Source organism: Pelobates fuscus, chromosome 5 (genome assembly GCF_036172605.1).
Source record: "Pelobates fuscus isolate aPelFus1 chromosome 5, aPelFus1.pri, whole genome shotgun sequence".
Classification (NCBI taxonomy): Eukaryota; Metazoa; Chordata; class Amphibia; order Anura; family Pelobatidae; genus Pelobates; species Pelobates fuscus.
Window position 1 is genome coordinate 237,144,652 of NC_086321.1, and position 21,533 is coordinate 237,166,184.

At 41.9% G+C, this 21,533-nt stretch overlaps 1 protein-coding gene across 3 annotated transcripts in view; it reads left to right on the top strand.

Annotated features, from left to right (window-relative positions):
• Positions 1–21,533, top strand: part of LOC134612781 (uncharacterized) — a 66,419-nt gene that overhangs the window by 34,948 nt on the left and 9,938 nt on the right. The window contains exons 3-4 of one of the 3 annotated variants that reach the window (XM_063457223.1): positions 3,942–4,286; positions 8,683–8,813. In XM_063457223.1, the coding sequence (XP_063313293.1) occupies positions 3,942–4,286; positions 8,683–8,813 (476 nt within the window). The remainder of the gene's footprint in view (positions 1–3,941; positions 4,287–8,682; positions 8,814–21,533) is intronic. The other 2 variants (XM_063457221.1, XM_063457222.1) reach the window with 2 other exon arrangements.

Below are 21,533 nucleotides of genomic sequence, written 5' to 3' on the forward strand. Positions count from 1 at the left end.
TATATTCAACCATGACAGGTGCATTCTGTGCTGAGGTATATTGCCATAGATCTCTTAAACATTTTTAGATTGAATGAAGATTTTACTGTGTCCCTGAGGTTATTCCATAATTGCGGTGCTCTGTAGGAAAATGAGGATCGAGCCACTTTATTTTTGTATAGCGGTATGCTAAATATCGTGCTTCAGAAGTTATAGGAGGTCGGAACAGCCGGGGGGAGCATTCTACTCAGGTAAGGTGGGAGCTTTCCAGAAATGCTCTTTTGCACAAGGCTGGAAAGATGAAGAGTGTGTCGGGATTCCAGCAATAGCCAGTTTAGCTCTTTTAACATGTCACAGTGGTGGGTATAGCGGCAGAACGAATTATATAACTAATTAAGTTTATTAAGGTGGGTTTGTGGTGCGGGTGCATACAGTACATCCCCATAAACAATGACCGGCATTAGCATTTGCTGCACTAACTGTTTCCTTATTGTAGGGCTCAGGCAGGATTTGTTTCTGTACAGGGCACCTAGTTTTGGGTAAAGTTTTGAAGAGATTTTTTTTCAATGTGAAGGCCAAATGATAGATTGGGGTCTTGCAACATACCTAGATATTTTAAAGAGCAGACTGCTGTCAGTGTGCTATTTGAATTTGTTCTGATACACAATTGTTGATTTTGTAGTTTACGTAATTTAGGTACAGTTCCAAAGATCATTGTAACAGTTTTGTCAGTGTTTAAGAAGAGTTTGTTATCTGCTATCCACTTTTCTATCCCTGTGAATTGGCATTGGAGCACAGCCTCGAGCTGGGGTAGCTTGGGTTTACTAGCGTAGATTACAGTGTCGTCTGCATACATGTGTACAGTTGAGGATTTGCAGACTTTAGGCAGATCATTTATAAATAATGTGAATAGCAGAGGGCTGAGTATGGAGACTTGGGGAACAAGAACTGGAAGAGGGAGGGAAGCACTATCAAAAATGGCCACATATTGCAATCGGTCTAAAACATACAATCGAAACCAGGTTAGCGGACGATCAGCAATGCCTGAGTTTTCAAGTTTTTGCAAAAGAATGCCATGGTCTACTGTGTCAAAGGCCTTGGCAAAATCAAGGAAAATATCTCTAGTTAAGTCTCCTTGTTCCATGCCAATTTGAATGTCATTGCAAACTTTTAAGAGGGCAGTCGAACTTGAGTGATTTGGACGAAAGCCTATTTGATCAGGGGTCAGATAATTTGATCGTTGATACTATTTACATAGTTGCGTGTGGACGCATTTTTCCAAGATTCATGCATTCTAAATACAAGTTGTTGTTTTTTCACTCCCCCCTTTTAGCACCATCTTCTGCACTGTTTCCTTGTTTTTTTTTTCTCTCTCTCTGTGATCTTCACACAAGATATGTACGAGCAAGAATGGTGTCTATTTTCTATCAAACCTGTGTCTCATCTAGACTCATAACACTTTAACCTTTGTATCACAACTCATCTTTGATTTCTATGCTTTAGACTTGAGAAAGGAAGGTTCTCCCGAAAGCTTGTCATTAAAAAATTATGTTAGTCCAATAAAAAAGGTATTATAAGATACAAATTGTATCTGTTGTTTACATCTACATCAATCTCCACATATATATATATATTGTTTTTTTTTCCTTCAAACTGTGTTAATGAAGATTTGTTTGTTTGTTTGTTTTTTACATTTCAAACCTGTTTTCTTAAAATTATAATCTCCAATGGACAACCCCTCACTTACCATTTCTCCAGTGGTGAAACTCCCTCTGCACTACAGCCCCCTCCTACTAGTGCAAAATCATTCTGGATGCATTGCATGCAGGTTGCTGATTCAATCAAGGAGGGCTGCGGATAATAAGTGCATGCGCTTCAGTCTCCATGACCAGCCAATCAAAATCTTGTCATAGTGAATCATTGAATGTATTGATTCTCTATGCCATGCCATGAATGACACTGCACATTCATGTGTGACGTCATGGTATGACTCGGTATGAGGGCCAGGAGGTGACATTCCTGGCTCTCTAATTAAAGCGGCACTGTCATGCCGAACTTACCTTTCTTTAATTGATTCCTCTTCTCTCCCTCTCTCAGGAACTGTTCTTCATTTCTTCCTGACTGCTCTAGTTTTTAGTTTTTAAAACATAAGACAAAGTAGGAACTATTTGTCTTATGGAGGTTACCTATGCCTGACCATCTCTGACCAGCCGAGGAGCAAAGTGTGCTTCATTTCCAGTGGTCAGAGAAATTTTCCCACATTTCTAAGCTTTCCTCCCTGTTCCGCGATGCTTCCTGTCAGTATTACTGAACGTCCTGTCACGACAGGACACTGGTGAAACTGCCGATTTGCATCCTAACACAATAAGAACAGTTTGTTCATTCATGTTAGGACACAATTTGGGACTTTGTTTGTATCGGAATTTCATTCTAATGAATGCCATTCCAATCCTGATCGTGCCGCGGCTGCATCTTGCAGCCGCTTAGCCGCCAGTGGCTGCTCACTGTTAAACATTATGCTATTATGAGGGTCATATTGACCCCCATAGAGTGAGGGAGGACATGGGGGGCTCAGGAAGTAGTGGTGAGCACTGCTCCCTGCCACTTCTATCTTTACATTTTACAACGCGGGAGCTGCGCGCCTGTAGCTTCCCCTTGTAATAAACTGAACAAATAAACGAACACTGATTTCTGATGAATGAATGGATGAAATTCCCGTTCGCATGCCCAAGTTTTTAACTGGGCATGTGCGGGAATTTCACAGTGGTATCTAGTGTGGGCAGATGACGTGTCCCACAGGGACTTCATCTACTCACACAAAGATGGCGGTGCCCAGGACCTAGGTCCAGGCAGAAAATAAATATTAAAAAAAATAGGTAATATGGGGGGCTTAGGGGCATTTGGGGGTGACTAGTGGGTCAATTAGATGTAGTGGAGTCGGGACGGGGGATAAAAAAAAACGGAATTCAGCCATGACAGTGCCTCTTTAAGAGTCCAAAATCGGAAAATGGTGTTGCCCTAACATATTATTACATACACATGGTCAATTATATATATCACCAATAAAATTCCATAAAATCATCTGAAAAACACATAGGCAAATATAGTGCAGACCATCTGATATCAAGTTTATAATTGTGCACATTGTGAGTTTATCCTCACATTTCCCAGAGCCTAATCAACCCTGGTTCTGGGTGAGAAAGGCTCCTATGGATGTTCCAGTAAACCCAAGCACAATCTGCAACACTGTGTGGGAGACACAAACCAGGAACAAGCCAATGGCACGGTATAAAAGATAAATTTATACCGATATTAAAACTGCTTACTCAGATCAATGCTTGTTTTTATTGCCCCAAATCCCACCACAAATGCTCTTTTGTAAGATCCGGCTGCTCTTGTCACTTCTGTGAATCGAGGGGGCGGAGCCAGAATTTTACAAAAAAGTGTTTGTGAGGGATTTTGTGCAATACAAACCCACATTGATCTGAGTAAGCAGTTTTAATCGTGGTTTTCTTTCTCATCTTCTATATATGATTTCTCTCTGCTCACTGCCAATTGCAATCCGCTCATTGATGAGGGAGCTGAGGTGCCCACCTATCAAATAAAGAGATTTTTCTACAAAAATTTTATTATAAAAACCTCACAAATGCTAATTTGTCAAATGTAGGAATTAGTAAACATTAAACATCCTTGGCAGTGACAGTTCCTTTCAATAATAAAGGATGTTTACTATGTGCCATTGTGTTTTTTGCGTAGTGGAAAATAGTCTTGAACTTACATTTATGTAAATACTTATATCCAATTGAAATATGTAAAATAGTATGTTTTATAAAAGTGACAACAGCATTTTCATGTGTAATCCTATGTGTAGCATTTAACATGTCTGTTTGGCATTACAATTATCAAACAATCACAATAATGGTTCTCACTTTTTTTCCTATCATTTGTGTTCATTCTTTCAGAAAATAGCACAGATTTACCCATCAGCGATGTGTCACCTGTGCCACAAAGAACTGGGACTTCACAACTACCACAGATTCAGAGTGCTGATTCAGATTTTTCAGATGTTCATGAACATGAAGAAACTAATAACATAAATGAAATTATTATTGAGGATGATATATTTTTGAACTATAATCAAAAAAACACATCACCAGAAGATGAGAAGATTATACAGGATGTGCCATCATTAATACCAACAATTTCTGTCAGTAATGAATCAAAATCCACACTTTACGATGAAACAGAAATAGATCTAATCGTTGACCAAATTGAGTCTGACGATATATACAAAGGTATATACAAAGGTAATAGGAAAAAAAAATGATCTGGATATATGTATAACATCCGATGTAGTTTACCATTTTAAACTGAAAACATTGACATTGACTTTTTGGCTTATAAAAGATAAAAGTAAAGTTCTACTAGATGACCTAGGAGTACTTACCATCTTTTAACCCATTAAGGACCAAACTTCTGGAATAAAAGGGAATCATGACGTGTCAGACACGTCATGTGTCCTTAAGGGGTTAAAGATTAGCTTTCTTAACTGTTAGCTACTGACACCAAGCACATTAAGAGGAATTTTGTACTTTGAGTGCATCACTATTTAAGGGGACACTTTAGCACTTTAAATGCTTTTCTCATTGTAGTGGTTATAGTGCCCTGGAGTCCAGTTCTAAACAGCAGTCCATCCCCTATATGCGGATCCAGCTAAATGAGAATCATTAGCCTGAGCAGAAATGCGTGATGGTTGTAGGCTTAGAGTGCTGACCACTTTCAATCTGTCACATTTGCTCAATGCTGGTATGAATTGGTATTGCTAAGGAAGTGTGTAATACCTGCCTTACCCATATCTCCCAGGCTAAGTGTTAAACTGCTAGAAAATGGTTTAATGTTGAAGGCTATGGTACTTCAGTTTCTGTAAACAAATAAATGAGATTAAATCGTTATAAGGTTCCTTTTGCAAATGTATAATAAGCAGGTACATATATATATATATATTTTAATAACAACTTCTCCCATGTATAATTTGATTTCATTTTTAAATTAAAGTTATTACATTGATGACTAAAATTACAGTTGATTTGACCATTGCAGCTGTTGTGATTAAACTAAAACTGAGACACAGCTTTGCAATGTTAGAAGATGGAAATCCAGATAACACAACATTTCCTGCTGAGATACATAAGTGTACCACAGTTCATACTAGTAGCAATTGTGCAAAGAGTATGTAGGCATCATCCACTTGGTTTGGGTCAAAATGCCCCCAGAGTCCCCAGTGTATCATTAATGCTCAAATGTGAATGAATGTGTTAATCTATACCCACATTGGCCAAGCAGTAAGCAACACAATCATTCAATGAGATTTAGTGACAATGTTGCTTAGAGTGTCCATTGGAGGGATGGGCCTTATAAAGAGGATAGTGAGTAAGAATCGTTATGCCTCTTCTCCCACCTATTGATGGTATATGTGGCTTAAATAATACAATAAAAAAGATTGGGATCTTATTCTCTAATGATGAAAGGTACTGCCAGATTCCCACTTACCCACAATCATTGGTGTGTGCTATCAAAGATATCAAAGTCTAACTTACCCATAGTACATGAGGAAGGAGTCAAAGTCTCCCACTAGTAAAAAGCAACGTAATACCCAGTACCCTTTAATGATAATTTAAAATGTATTATATTTCTTTTATACAGGATGCACAGTCCCCCAGTTTAACTGTCCTTGCTAATTTGTGCATATTGCAGTGTATATAGTATAATGACTTACCTCCCCCCAAACCTTAAGCTTGTGTGGGCATAGTCGAATGTCTTCCGTAACCTTTAGAATAATATAACCATTAATTCCCCAACTGCTGTAGAATCACAACTCCTATGAAGCTCAGTCAGTCTTATAGTGAATGCTATTTGGATAACGAATTCTATAATTTGGACATTCATACTGTCATCAGTGTATGGATTGTGGCGTTCACATAACTCCAAAACGTCAAAGATTATATTTCCAAATATGAACTGGGACATTTGGATTTAAAGAACCCTGCAAGCCTACAACTATAAAGGACTATCAATCAATTAACAAGGAAATATCTATACATTGTGAACAATTTCTAAACAGTTTGCCAGGTTTGAAGTTGTATTATTTTTATATTTCCACTTGCCTCATCTTGTTCCACCCCACTAATGCATGACAGTGTGCACTTGACCTCTCCCTCTAATATTTGTAGCATTTTAACCAGTGCACTACACACTAAGCAGCAATGCTCTTGTGCTGCCACGAATACATTAATTAAAGAGAGGAAAGGAATACTACAGTTCATAAAATAGACCTGATTACATAAACTTGCATAAAACATTAGCACGTTGACAGTCAGGAGTCATGTCATCCCCTCTTGTTCATTCATTATGTTACTGAAAGTTTGCATCACATGAGCAAGTATCTGGCAATATAAGTGCATAGAGTTTAAAAGTCAATCCTGCCATTTCCTTTCTTGAGGCATTTGTAAAATTTAAATGTACATCAGTGCTGAAGTTACGCATACACTCATACATTGTTCTGCCTATGTTATGTATGAGAAAACACTGATGAGTAAAAATGTTTTAGAAAAGCAAATACAACCAACATTTCACTGGTATAAGAAGGTCATGCTAGTTATTGTTGGAATTATTGTTATTGTCATAAAACTCCCAAGTCATGCAGTGCTTTTTTAATAGGTGAATATAACAGAGAGACAAGCTATTATGACTGCTAGCAGAAGTAAGGGGTTATTTACAGGGAACCCTGCTGGAACAAGCTTACAGAGTCTGAGGCTCATTATTATTATTATTATTATTATTATTTTATTATTTATATAGCGCCAACAAATTCCGTAGCGCTGTACAATGGGGTGGACTAACAGACACAGAATTGAAATCAGACCACTGGACGTACAGGAACAGAGGGGGTTGAGGGCCCTGCTCAATGAGCTTACATGCTAGAGGGAGTGGGGTATAGTGACACAAAGGGTTAAAGTAGGTGGATTAAATAGTTTGTTAGAGAAGGGTTTATTGAGTGCTTGGTAGGTCATTTTTGACAGTTGCAGGGAAGGAGTCATGGGGTGGGGGATGAGAAGCCTGCTGACAGTTTAATTGATACGCTTTAATGAAGAAGTGAGTTTTCAAAGATTTTTTGAAGGAACGGAGGCTGGGTGAAAGTCTGATTGAGGAGGGAAGGGAGTTCCACAGAATAGGTGCAGCCCTAGAGAAGTCTTGAAGGCGAGCGTCAGAGGTGGGGATCCGGGCAGAGGATAGTCTTGGGATGAGTGCAGGGGTCTCGATGGGACATACTTGTGTATGAGGGAGGATAGGTATGTTGGAGCAGCATTATGTAGGGATTTGTAAGCAAGCGCCAGAATTTTGAATTGGGCCCTATATCTAACTGGAAGCCAATGCAGGGACTGACAGAGCATGGAGGCGTGGGAGGTGCGACCGGACAGGAAAATGAGCCTCGCAGCCGCATTCATTATAGATTGCAGCGGTGCAAGCTGGGAACATGTAAGACCGGTGAGAAGGTGATTGCAGTAGTCGAGGCGAGAGATAACAACAGCATGAACCAGTATATTAGCCGCGTCTGGCGTTAGATATGGGCGTATGCGCGCTATGTTCTTGAGTTGGAAGCGACAGGATTTGACTATCGATTGGACATGGGGAGTAAAAGAGAACCCTTAGGCAGCGAGCCTGCGAGGTAGAGGTGATAGTAGCGCCGTTGACTTGGATGGAGACAACAGGAGTAGCAGCACTTGAGGGAGGAAGAACTAGAAGTTCTGTTTTGGACAGGTTGAGTTTAAGGAAGTGAGCAGCCATCCAGTTGGAAATAGCAGAGAGGCAGTCAGAGACACGAGTCAAGATGGGCAGAGAGAGATCAGGGGAGGACAGGTAGATTTGCGTGTCATCTGCATATAAATGATATTGGAAACCAAAGGAGCTGATGAGTTTACCAAGGGAGGCAGTATAGATAGAGAACAATAGGGGGCCGAGGACAGAACCTTGAGGGACGCCGACAGAGAGGGGTTGGGGAGAAGAGGCAGAACCAGAGAAAGAAACACTGAAAGAGCGCTGGGAGAGGTAGGAGGAGCACCAAGAGAGAGCAGTATCCCGTAGCTCATAGTGTGCTTATCATGTAAATCAGCTTTATAAATTCAAGTTTCTCTATATACCATCCCCTCTTAAATGAAATAGTTATAGAAGTCAAGTCATAGCAAAAGGTTAACAGTATGACTATAATGAGCTCAGGATGTGGAACTGTTAACAGAAGTGATATTCAATCTCTGTTACTGGACCTGTAATGCTACGAAGCAACCGGTCTATGTTCCTTTGCTTCATTGCTGACTATGCTAAAAAAAAAAAAAAAAAAAAAATTGTCTCTTATTCCATGAGTCACATGGAAGAAAAATAAAGATCCCCTTGCTTCCCTGCACTAGAACACAAAAGACTCTCTTTATCTGCAAAAGTATGACAAAGACAGAAACAAAGAGCCGAAAAATCTCATCATTGAGCTGCCAAAAAAGCACTGCCTGTTAGAACAGAGCTGGAAATTATTCCTCAGATTAATAAAGTAAGAAATTGGATTGTGCATGCTAGTTATTTCACATTGACAAAGAATGCTGTACTGAATGTTGAGATGATTGTGAGATCTAATCTCGTTTATCTGTTTATTCACAGATTTCACGTCGACATGCGAAAAAATGGGATTTGAACCATGGAAAATTGGTTTAATCTCCGCAGCTTTATTCCTAATCATAGAAGTTGTGGTGCTAACTGCGTATTGCTATGTATGTAAAAAAAAGAGGTACGTTGCATAGCTATAATGATTATCTTCAATTTCTCAAACATCAGTGCTTCAAGAAAGCATTTTAACTAACAGACACTATCTCACATTGACATATTTATGGTCATTAAGGTTGTGAAAAAACTCAAGCACATCAAGTTCAACAATACACACATCTGTGTTCAGGGCCGGACTGGGGAAAAAATTCGGCCCGGGCATTTTTTATTCACAGCGGCCCACTGAAAAGGGGGCGGGGCCAGATAGGGTGTGTTTTGTATACGCCCCATCTCAAAGTGAGCATGTTGGTTCAATGCTCTTCCAGGGCATGAGAAAAGGGCCCTGTATTTGTTCTGCACAGCGAAAGCAAATTTAATAACATGCTTGCGTTGTGTTTGCTTGAAACTTGTCTCAGGGGTTTCCATAATTGGGATACTCACGGTATCCCATTTATGGAGACACTATGTGTTTGCTTAACTGGAATCTAGTGTGTGCATAGGGTATCCAGAGTGTGTATGTCAGAAATGTAGTGTGTGTGTAGGTGGTGCAGCGTCTGTGTGTAGGGGATCTAGTGTGTGTGAAGGAGTGCGTATAGGAGATCTAGTGAGTGTGTGTGTGAGTGGTGCAGCGTGTGTGGAGGCTGCTGTGTGAGGGGTGTAGTGTGCATTTGTGAGGAGCATAGTGTGTGTGGGAAGGTGCTGTGTGTGTGTGGGAGGGTGCAGTATGTGTGTGTGTGAGGGCGCTGTGTGTGTGGGCGCTGTGTGTGGGTGCTATGTGTTAGGGTGCTGTTTGACGGTTCTGTGTGTGTCAGGGTGCTATGTGAGTGAGGGTGCTGTTTGAGCTAGGGTTCTGTTTGAGCTAGGGTGCTGGGTGAGCGTTAGGGTGCTGGGTGAGTATGTTAGGGTGTTGGGTGAGTACGTTAGGGTGCTGGGTGAGTACGTTAGGGTGCTGGGTGAGTACGTTAGGGTGCTGGGGGAGTACGTTAGGGTGCTGGGGAAGTACGTTAGGGTGCTGGGGGAGTACGTTAGGGTGCTGGGTGAGTATGTTAGGGTGCTGGGTGAGTATGTTAGGGTGCTGGGTGAGTGTTAGGGTGCTGGGTGAGTATGTTAGCGTGCTGGGTGAGTGTTAGGGTGCTGGGTGAGTGATAGGGTGCTGGGTGAGTATGTTAGGGTGATGGGTGAATGTTAGGGTGCTGGGTGAGTATGTTAGGGTGATGGGTGAATGTTAGGGTGCTGGGTGAGTATGTTAGGGTGATGGGTGAGTATGTTAGGGTGATGGGTGAGTATGTTAGGGTGATGGGCGAATGTTAGGGTGCTGGGTGAGTATGTTAGGGTGATGGGTGAATGTTAGGGTGTTGTGTGAGTATGTTAGGGTGATGGGTGAATGTTAGGGTGCTGGGTGAGTATGTTAGGGTGATGGGTGAATGTTAAGGTGCTGGGTGAGTATGTTAGGGTGATGGGCGAATGTTAGGGTGCTGGGTGAGTATGTTAGGGTGATGGGTGAATGTTAGGGTGCTGTGTGAGTATGTTAGGGTGCTGTGTGAGTATGTTAGGGTGATGGGTGAATGTTAGGGTGCTGTGTGAGTGTTAGGGTGTTGTGTGAGTATGTTAGGGTGATGGGTGAGTATGTTAGGGTGATGGGTGAGTATGTTAGGGTGATGGGTGAATGTTAGGGTGCTGTGTGAGTGTTAGAGTGATGGGTGAGTATGTTAGGGTGATGGGTGAATGTTAGGGTGCTGTGTGAGTGTGAGTGTTAGGGTGCTGGGTGAGGGTGATGTGTGTGTTTGCAAGGATTGTGTATTGGGGGGAGGCAGGTAAATGCCAATATTGAGTTTTTTTTTTTTTAAATTATAAAAATAAATATCCCCTCCCCCCTTCCCTTCTTACCTGTAGCCTGGAAGGGGGGCGATGACATCCTTCCCTGGTGGTCCTCGTGGTAAGTGAACTCTAGCCTTCGGGCTAGAGTTCACTCTCGCGAGACCGGGCCGGTTGCCATGGCAACGGCCCAGATCTCGCGAGAGAAACCCGGCGGTGCTGCAAGTTAGAGCTCCGCCGGGTCCGCCTCTCCAGGCAAGCTGGCTCCCTCCCTCTCTCTCCCAGCCGGCGGCCGCATTTGAGAGCATGTGGGCCGGTGAGGGAGATCTTCTATCTCCCCACCGGCCCTTCATGCAACACAGCGGGGCTGGCGCTCGGATAGCGCCGGCCCTGCATAGACCGGCTGGATCTCCTCGGCCCGTGGCCATCGCGGCCCACCGGGCATTTGCCCGGTTTGCCCGATGGCCAGTCCGGGCCTGTCTGTGTTTGATACTAATCTATAAAATATTTTTAAAACACAGTGTGCGCTGCAGTCATTTCCAGTTGTGACATAGAGAAGCACTGAGGACTTACTGTGCATGTGTGGTAATTGCTATGCTCAGTCAATCTGATGCTTTTCATAGAAAAGAAATGAAACCAGTGCTCCTCTGTAAGAAACTTTTACATTGTGCATGCTGTGCATGATGACTTTAACCCCTTAAGGACCAAACTTCTGGAATAAAAAGGAATCATGACACGTCAGACATGTCAAGTGTCCTTAAGGGGTTAAACATGAAGACTTTAAATATTTGAAAGTCTTCATGAGGAAGATTGATTGATTGATTGATTGACAGCTATTATAGGCACTATGCCTGACAAATTTAAACATTGCCATTTCTCAGTAATGACAATGCTTACAATTGTCCGATTGCAAGGACATAGTTCATTCATTAAAACCACTACATTAAGATGTAGTGTTTTAGTGCTTAGAGTGCCCTTTAAATATAAGATGGATACAAATAAATAATGTATAAATTGTTAAAAACAAATACTCATGGATCTTATTTTACAGCAGGGTCTATCCACTAAAGGCTGAGTTGCACTGATTTTTCAACTATCTTGAATTAGCTGTTTGCCTTAAAGAAAGCAAACTAGTTGCAGTCACCAAATGCAACAAACTCACAGTCTAGCTAGTTACACCTTGATATGTTACCTAGGTATACTAGGTCAACTAGTATTAATTGCAATACTTTCATTTTCTGTAGCACTGAACAATAGCTACATTGTACAAACAGGAATTAAAGTGCATTATATAAAATTAGACAACAAGAAACAAACGTAAAGAATAATTGTGTGCATCTTGCATTATTTTTTACAGTCCAGAGCAAGATGACTAATGTACTCACAGTCTACAAGAGATAATATGGAATGAGACCAAAAGCTAGCAACAATTAAAATATGTAAAATGTTAAAGGCAGGTAGCAGTTTTTGGAATGGGCCAGGACTACACAATAAATATATATATAATGCCCCTTGCAATATAACCCATACTGACAGCCTTTACACAAACATTCAATAGGGAGTGTGACGAACCGAACCTCGTCACGGGTTCCTGGATGAGCCTGCTAGCCAGCCTCCTGCTCCAGGATTATGGACCATGCCAAATACACTGAAAAAAGGCTTGTTTGTGCAATTGTATGGGAACCGAACAGCCACACGAACCAGAGACCACCCGGGTGCTTGTTAAGCCCAGTTAATACTTTGTAGCAATTTCCACCGCAGTGTTCTAAGTGTTCGTCAAGGTAGCCACATTTCGTACGAACGCCCACGAGATGGTGGCCATCTTGTTCCCGCGAACGCAAGCAGCGATGTTTGGGCATAAATCTCATGGAACTAAAATTGGACACAGAAACTCCCGAACACCACTGGACTTCCATCATCATTCCCACAAACAAGGGGAACAGGCTACACAAGTAACTTAAGGATTCCGTTCAGTGTTTTACATACTTTTGTGCTCCTAAAAAAGGCTGTGTTAGCCCTGATTTCCTGGAACTATTTTGGGCATAGGACCATGTGCACAGTCGGTCAAATAATTGACTTCCATGAAAATCCTGAACCCCTGAACCTATCTGGGTTATTTTTAGATATGTTGCTCACCCAGATTGGAGCTATTAGGATGTGACTTTGTGGGGATTTCATGTGTTTTGGGGGTTTGTTAAATTGTATGTTTTTGTACCTGAGAGATAATGTAAGTATATGTTTATGTGCTCAGGTAATTATCTCTCAGGCACAGGGGAGTATGTGGAATGTTTGTTTGTTATTAGTTCCCTCTCAGTTCCATAGGGGAATGCCCCTGGAATATGTTTAAGGAAACCCCTTGCATGGAGAGTTACATAAAAGACCGTGTGTGGCTCCCATTAAACATTTGTTTTACCCCTTCATGAAGTCTAGGCTCATGTTTGGGGGATTTGTGAGCTCTATTCACTACTCTGCTGGAAACAGGAGTTATAGTCACTGCAGCACTTGGGATTCAGGAGACTACTAACGGAAATACTCTGCCAGAGTATAGGGGATCCATTACAGGGAGTACCTTCCCATACTCAACAGCATGCCTAGCAAAGAGAAGGATATGAAAATGTGCTATGAACCTATAAGAGAATCAATGAGTAAAATATTTGGGGTTATTTACTAAAGAGAAAATTCAAAGTGAACTAAAAGTAAATTTCACATTTTAGGCCAAAGCAACCAAACTAGAAGCATACCTGGCTTAAAGAATTTTTCCAATTCAGCTATTTTGGCCTTAAATTTAAAATTGAAATTCACATTAAATTCACTTTAAATTCTCACTGTAATGATTAACCCCAAATGTCTTTTAATATAAATGTATGGTGCTTCATGACTGTCTCCTGCTCCTTCTTTTTGGCTCCTCCCAGATTTAGTGAGGGTCTGGATGATCGATACACTTACATTTATTTATCACCACCGATATTCAGAAAACAATATTTTCATTTTTATGCTTGGGGTAAATTCACACATGTTACTTTATGTGTTACACTGAATAACATAAGAACTGGAAAGTTTTCTTTCATTAGCTTGGGCTATCCATATAATAACTAGCTTATCACACATTAATCTTGCATTCAGCAAGGCTTGTATGTGGCAATTACAATGTGTATGAGCTTACTGTGTCATAATTAGCAGACAGTCACAATGTAACAAGCATGACTAATTCCAATGTATGACATTGATCTCATGAATCCAAAACATAAACAGCTAATTGCACAGTAAATTAAAAAAACAACAACAATATAATTGCTATAAATTTTAGGTTGTCATTTCACATCTATGAGTAATATAAAATACTAGTGACTATGAAGGAGAAGGGAATGAATTTCTGATCCAGTACACAAATAAATAGGGTGTGTGTTTTGTGGATGTAGTGTGTGTTTGCATATTGGCTGCAGTGTGTGTTAGTGCATGTGTAAGGAATGCAATGTGTGTGTAGAGGATGCACTGTGTGAATAGTGTGTGTGTGTGTGTGACGAGACCAATCTCGCCACTGTGCATTGGAGGAGCCTGGTTGCCCGTCTGCTGCCTTTAGACTATGGCCCCATGTTGAAACGCTTGATTTTCCCCTGCAAAGACACGAAAGCCGGGTCATTCAGTACTTGCCCTATTTGAACAGTGATACCCCAGATAGCTATGCCAAAACACTATGTGAAAGACTTTGGCTCCATGGCAATTGAACTGTATGTATGTGATCTGAGCGCCATTCAGCAATAATGTGCGCTCAGATCTAAGCTATCTGGGGATATGTTGAATGTACCTGTTTTATGCAATAGCTGCACAGTTATATATTTTTATGTATTTTATTGTCTTTTGCTACCATGTGTTCAATGGAGTTTTGCCTCTGTCCTTAGAGATAATTGGATTACTTCCCAATTATCTCCAGGATAGCAGACGCTCTGGAACTGGGTCAGACTCTCTGGAACTGGCCATGCTTCATTTGGTCACAAAGGACTTCAATCTATCTTTTGAACAACTGGACCAATTTGGATGATGTTGACATATGTTTGTATTTGGAGTATGCTGATTCTGAAAATGTAAGTTTTATGTGAATGTGATGTATACGTTTTGAATAACGTTATGAATAATGTGGAAAAACTGTATTTCTCTGCCTGTGATAATTACAGTAACCCATTGTGTAAGGTAATTGTATCACAGGCAGAGGGGAGGATTTTGTGTGGGAGTGTCTTAGTGTATTGTACGTGTTTATTGGTTGTTTTCCAAAACCCTGTGAGTGGTACTAATGTGTAAGAATAAACCCACAGCTCTGTCTGATCACTGCTTGATCCTCAACACGGAGCTCTGTCTCGTTCTTGGGGGGATTTACTGTATGCTGTTAGAGACTGATTGCTAGGAGTGTAAGCCGCTTGGGTGCTTTTCCTGTTCGTCTGCTAGCAGCTATTCATGATCCAGTTCGGGAGTTTGGAGCATTCCCTTGTATCCAGTTCGGTAGTTTGGTGTTCTGCAGTAGCTGCCTGTGTCTCTGGAAGGGGAATATCTCCCAAACATTGCTTAACCCCTTTTATGCCTGGGGGTGCCGTTACATTGTGTATATATATATATATATATATATATACACACACACACACACACAATTTGTGTTTGAATGTAAGCATGTTTGAATGTAAACACTAATACTCAGACACATACACTGACACACATACAAATACACACACTGACACACAGATACACACACAAATATATACCCACACAGACACACACATACACAGATCCTCAAACATTGACACAGAATACACACAAAGACTCCTGCACTGATACAAAAGGACACAGACACACACACACACATACACACACACACAAAGATACACACATACTGACCCACACAAACATATCAACAGACACACATCCTGAAACAAACATACACACATACTGAAACAGACATTCACACATATACAGACAAATACTAACATACATACAGACACACACATGCATACATACTAACATACGTACATGCTGACATACATACATACATACATACATACAAACTGACATACACACATACATACTGACATACATACTGACATACATACACACATACATACATACTGACATACAAACTGATATACATACACATACATACATACATACAAACACATACATACATACTGACATACACATACATAAATGCATGCTGACATACATATATACACACATACATACTGACATACTGACATACATACACACACATACATACATATACAAACATACTGACTTACACACATACATACTGACATACATACTGACATACTGACAGTGAAATACATACACACATACATACATACACACATACATACATACTGACATACATACATATATACATAAATACTGATATACATTCTGAGATACATACAGACATGCATACATACTAACATACATACCTACTGACATACACACACATACATACTGACATACATGCACACATACATACTGACATACATACATACCGACATACATACTTATACTGACATATATACATACTGACATACATATATATGACATACATACATGCCAAAATATAGAATACACGTGGGATGCAGCTGCTAAACCTAAAATGTAATTAAAAAAAGAACATAGCATAATACAATTGATAGAAATGTAATAATCCCTGCTAAAGATAGCACTCACAGGATTTTGGAGTTAAATGTGATCTAATGGTGCCTCTCCTGGTATTTGAGGGGCTAATATCTCCCTCTTAGAATCAGGTATCACCCAATATCAGGAACCATGCAGGATTCCGACAGGTAGATGAGTAGAAAAGAGGTTTATTGGTAGTAAGTTTAAAATTGCAATAAAAAGAAAATTTGGTCTTACGCATTTCGTCCTCTTATGGGACTTCCTCAATAGACCAATAAAGACCAATATTCAATAAAAACAATTACAACAATGCTGCTCCCAAAAAAGCAGGCTGCTTAATCTGTTGAGCTGAAACGTTGCACTTTGCACTTTATGAGGTGGTGTTTTCAGAAATAAACTTACCTTCTTGATCCTGGAGTGTTGCCTGTGTCCTTTTGCTTCTGTGACCCTTTCACACTCTGTCACTCCCTTCCACACTCTGTCCTTCCCTTCCACGCTGTCGGCCCATTTCACACTTGCCCTTCCTCATTCTGTCACACTAACCTCCCTTAACACTGTCTCATTCAGTCCCTTACCCTGTCATACTCACCCTGCCACAGTTACACCTTTACTCACCCTGTCACAGTCATCCCTGAAGACAATCATCATACACACAAAGTCATAATACATTGCCTGGCCTTAAACAAACGGCACAAAGGCCACAGGCAGCCCCCCATATACACAAAACATCGCACATACACACAAAATACTCAATCTCAGACACTCTCAGGTAGGGCCGGACTGGGAAGAAATTTTTTTTTTAATTACAGCGGCCCACTAAAAAGGGCGAGGGGCCAGATAGGGTGTGTTTTGTCATCACCAATGACAAGCACGCTGCATCACAAAGTGAGCCTGTTGGTTCAATGCAGGGCAGACCATGCGCAGAGCTCTGCTGAAGAGCTCTAGCATGAGAAAAGGCCCTGTATTTGTTCTGCACAGCGCAAGCAATTTTACATGCTTGCACTGTGTTTGCTTGAAATTTGTCTCTGGTGTCTCCATAGATGGGATACCAGGAGACAAAAATGCCAGGAAAGAGTATTTTGTAGTGTGTGTGTGTGTGAGGGTGATGTGTGTGTGTGTGCGTGTGTATGTGTGTGTGCAAGAGGGGTGCAGTGTGTGTGTGAGGGGTGCAGTGTGTGTGTGAGGGGTGCAGTGTGTGTATGTGCTGTGTGTGAGTGATGGGTACTGTGTTTGCGTGAGGGTGCAATGTGCGTGTGAGGAAGCTGTGTGTGAGGGTGCGGTGTGTGTGTGTGAGGGTGCTGTGAGTGTCAGAGGTGCAGTGTGTGTGTGTGAGGGTGCTGTGAGTGTCAGAGGTGCAGTGTGTGTGAGTGAGGGTGCTGTGAGTGTCAGAGGTGCAGTGTGTTTGTGTGAATGAGGGTGCTGTGAGTGTCAGGGGTGCAGTGTGTGTGAGGGTGCTGTGAGTGTCAGGGGTGCAGTGTGTGTGTGTGTGTGTGTGTGTGTTTGTGTGTGTGAGGGTGCTGTTATTGTCAGGGGTGCAGTGTATGTGTGTGTGTGTGTGTGTGTGTGAGTGAGGGTGCTGTGAGTGTCAGGGGTGCAGTGTGTGTGTGTGTGTGAGGGTGCTGTGAGGTCAGATGTGCAGTGTGTGTGTGTAAGTGAGGGTGCTGTGAGGTCAGGGGTGCAGTGTGTCTGTGTGTGAGTGAGGGTGCGGTAAGTGTCAGGGGTGCAGTGTGTGTGTGTGTCAGGGTACCTGAGGTCTCTACCTCTAAGGGAGGTAGAGACTTGGTGGTTTATCCGTCCAGGCGAGCTGTTTCCTCCCTTCCTCGCGGTCCATCCAGCCACTTAAACACCGGCCGCGAGGAATCCACATCCTTTTCTAGCAGGACGCTCAATACGTGACGTCATGACGCTATCACGAGCGACCTGTCACTCAAGTGTCCGATATCCAATCGGCACTTGTCAGAGGCGTGATTACCATCCAGAGCCAGGGTATTTAAGCTTACTTCTCTCTTCAGCTCATTGCCCTGTCGTGGTTCTAGCTTGTCTAGTCACTCAGTGCTCTGGTATTCTAGTTTGCTCTATTTGGTTTTGACTCGGCTTGTTGTACTTCCCTGCTTCTCTGTTCTCCCTTGACCCGGCTTGTCTCTCGCTTATCTGTCTTCCCGTTCCCTCGACCTCGGCTTGTCTCTGACTATTCTCTATTACTCTCGGTACGTTAGTCCGGCCATTCTAAGGCCCGGTATACGTACCTTTCCACTCTTTGTACTCTGCGTGTTGGATCCCTGTCCCGATCCTGACATTACGACAGGGCCAATGGATCCTGCAGGTACAAACAGTCAGCTTGGTTCTTCTGATCCCAGGTTTGACGCCATGGAGCATAGGATGGATCAGATGGCTCTAGCACTACAGGCACTTTTGTCTCGTGCTAGTAACCCACCTGAGGAGACACGTACTCCTTCTATTTCTCCTGCAGTCTCAGGTCTAGAGGTAGCCACTGTAGGTGCTTCTTCCCGTATTACCCCACCAGTACGTTATGGCGGGTCACCGGAGAAGTGCCGTGGTTTTTTGAACCAGATTAGCATTCATTTCGAATTACAACCCCGCTCTTATCCTACAGATAGAGCGAAGGTTGGATTTGTTATTACTTTACTCATTGAGAAAGCTCTGAGATGGGCCAATCCTTTATGGGAGAATGATAATCCACTAGTCTATAATTATAATGCCTTTGTAGCTGCGTTTAGAAGAACTTTTGACCCTCCTGGTAGAAAGGTCAATGCAGCTAGATTACTGTTGCGCCTTAGACAGGACAATCGAACACTTGTGGACTATGCACTAGAGTTCAGGTCCTTGGCGGCAGAAGTTAAGTGGAACGAACAGGCTTATATAGATGTGTTTCTGAATGGGTTATCAGATGTAATTCTTGACGAGGTCGCTACTAGAGAACTCCCTGAGAATTTGGAGGATTTAATTTCTTTTATATCTCGTATTGATGAACGCATAAGAGAGAGGCAGAACACTCGAGATAGGACCCGTAGACCCTCCTTTAAACTAGCGCCTACCTTTCAAAATTCTGAGTTCGAGGACTTACGTATTTCTGAACCTATGCAGATAGGCAGTACTCATCTCACAGAGAGAGAGAGACAGTACAGAAGAAGGGAGGGTTTATGTATGTATTGTGGAGTCAGAGGACATTTACGCCTAAATTGTCCCAATCGTTCGGGAAACGCTCGCACCTAAGTTTCTCTAGAGGACAGGCCTTGGGTGTTTCTACTTTGTCCTCTATTCACAATTACAAAGAGTTCAGGCTTCTGTTACCCGTTTCTTTGAGGTGGGAGAAGGGAGTAGTAAAGACTATGGCACTAATCGATTCTGGAGCTGCTGAGAGCTTTATAGATCAGGGTTTTGTTGCCAAGCATGCCATCCCATCCCAGTTAAAAGAGACACCACTGGCTGTTGAGGCCATCGATGGTAGACCGTTACTTGAGCCTGTTATTTTCCATGAGACCATACCGATTAACTTAACTGTTGGCATCCTACATAAAGAGGATATATCCTTAATGCTCATTTCTTCTCCGTCTATTCCCATAGTCCTGGGGTACTCCTGGTTGAGGAGACACAACCCTATTATTAATTGGGAGTCAGGGGAGATAGTTTCGTGGGGAGAGAATTGTCAAGAGAAATGCTTGCGGAAGGTCTTACCTCTCGGATTAACTAATACATCGACTACCTCTGACAATCCTACAGAGACACAAATTCCGCCTCAGTATCTAGATTTAAAGGCAGTATTTGACAAAAAGAGAGCCGATACCTTACCCCCACACAGGTCCTTTGATTGCAAAATTAACCTACTCCCTGGTACCATGCCTCCCAGAGGTCATGTATACCCATTATCTACTAAAGAGAACTCAGTTCTAGAGGAGTATATTCACGAGAATTTAGACAAGGGATTCATCAGGAGGTCCTCCTCCCCTGCCGGGGCTGGATTTTTTTTTGTTAAAAAGAAAGATGGTTCTTTGAGACCTTGTATTGATTATCGAGGCTTGAATAAGATAACCATTAAAAATGCCTACCCGATTCCCTTGATCACCGAACTCTTCGATCGTTTGAAGGGCTCTACAATTTTCACCAAGTTAGACCTCAGAGGGGCATATAACTTGGTGAGAATCCAGCAGGGACATGAGTGGATGACGGCATTCAATACTCGATATGGTCACTATGAATATACTGTTATGCCTTTTGGGTTATGCAATGCGCCAGCTGTATTCCAGGATCTGATAAATGAGGTTCTTAGGGAATTTCAGCAAGATTGCGTCATTGTATACCTAGATGATATACTCATTCATTCTAGTGAGATTGAGACTCATCACAAGCAAGTCAGGAGGGTTTTGCACAAGCTTCTCCAGCATGGCTTGTACTGCAAGTTGGAGAAATGTAGCTTTGATCAAACCCAGGTAACCTTTCTCGGCTATGTGATCTCTGGGGAGGGATTTAAGATGGATCCGGATAAGCTCCAATCCATTCTAGAGTGGCCTTTACCTAAAGGTCTTAAAGCCATACAGAGATTTATTGGTTTTTCTAATTATTACAGGCGCTTTATTAAGGGCTATTCTTCCATTATCGCACCTATCACTAATATGACCAAACAGGGGGCTGATACTAAGAATTGGACTACTGAAGCTCTCCTTGCGTTCAAAACTCTCAAGGAGCTTTTCGCTTCCGCTCCAATTTTAGTTCACCCCGACACTTCTCTGCCTTTTCTACTTGAGGTAGACGCATCAGAGACTGGTTTAGGTGCTGTCCTATCTCAAAGGTTGGGGGTTGATAAACCATTACATCCATGTGGATTTTTCTCTAAAAAATTGACCGGTACTGAAAGCAGATATGACATTGGTGACAGAGAATTACTAGCGGTTATCAAGGCTTTGAAAGAGTGGAGACATTTATTGGAAGGTACATTACATCCTGTTACCATTCTAACTGACCACAAAAATTTGTCTTATATCGGAGAGGCTAAGCGGTTGTCCTCCAGGCAGGCTCGTTGGTCGTTGTTTCTTACCCATTTCAATTACGTTCTGACTTACAGACCTGGGTCAAAGAATTCTAAAGCCGATGCGCTATCTCGCCAATATGAGCCCTCTGCTTCAGTTGAACCACTTATGTCCTCCATTGTACCCAAATGCAATATTATTGCTAATACCAGTCTCAAAATTCATTCTCCGCTACTTGACCAGATCTTGAAGTCACAACATCTAGCTCCCGGAAACACTCCTGAGGGAAGAAACTTTGTTCCTCCTGAA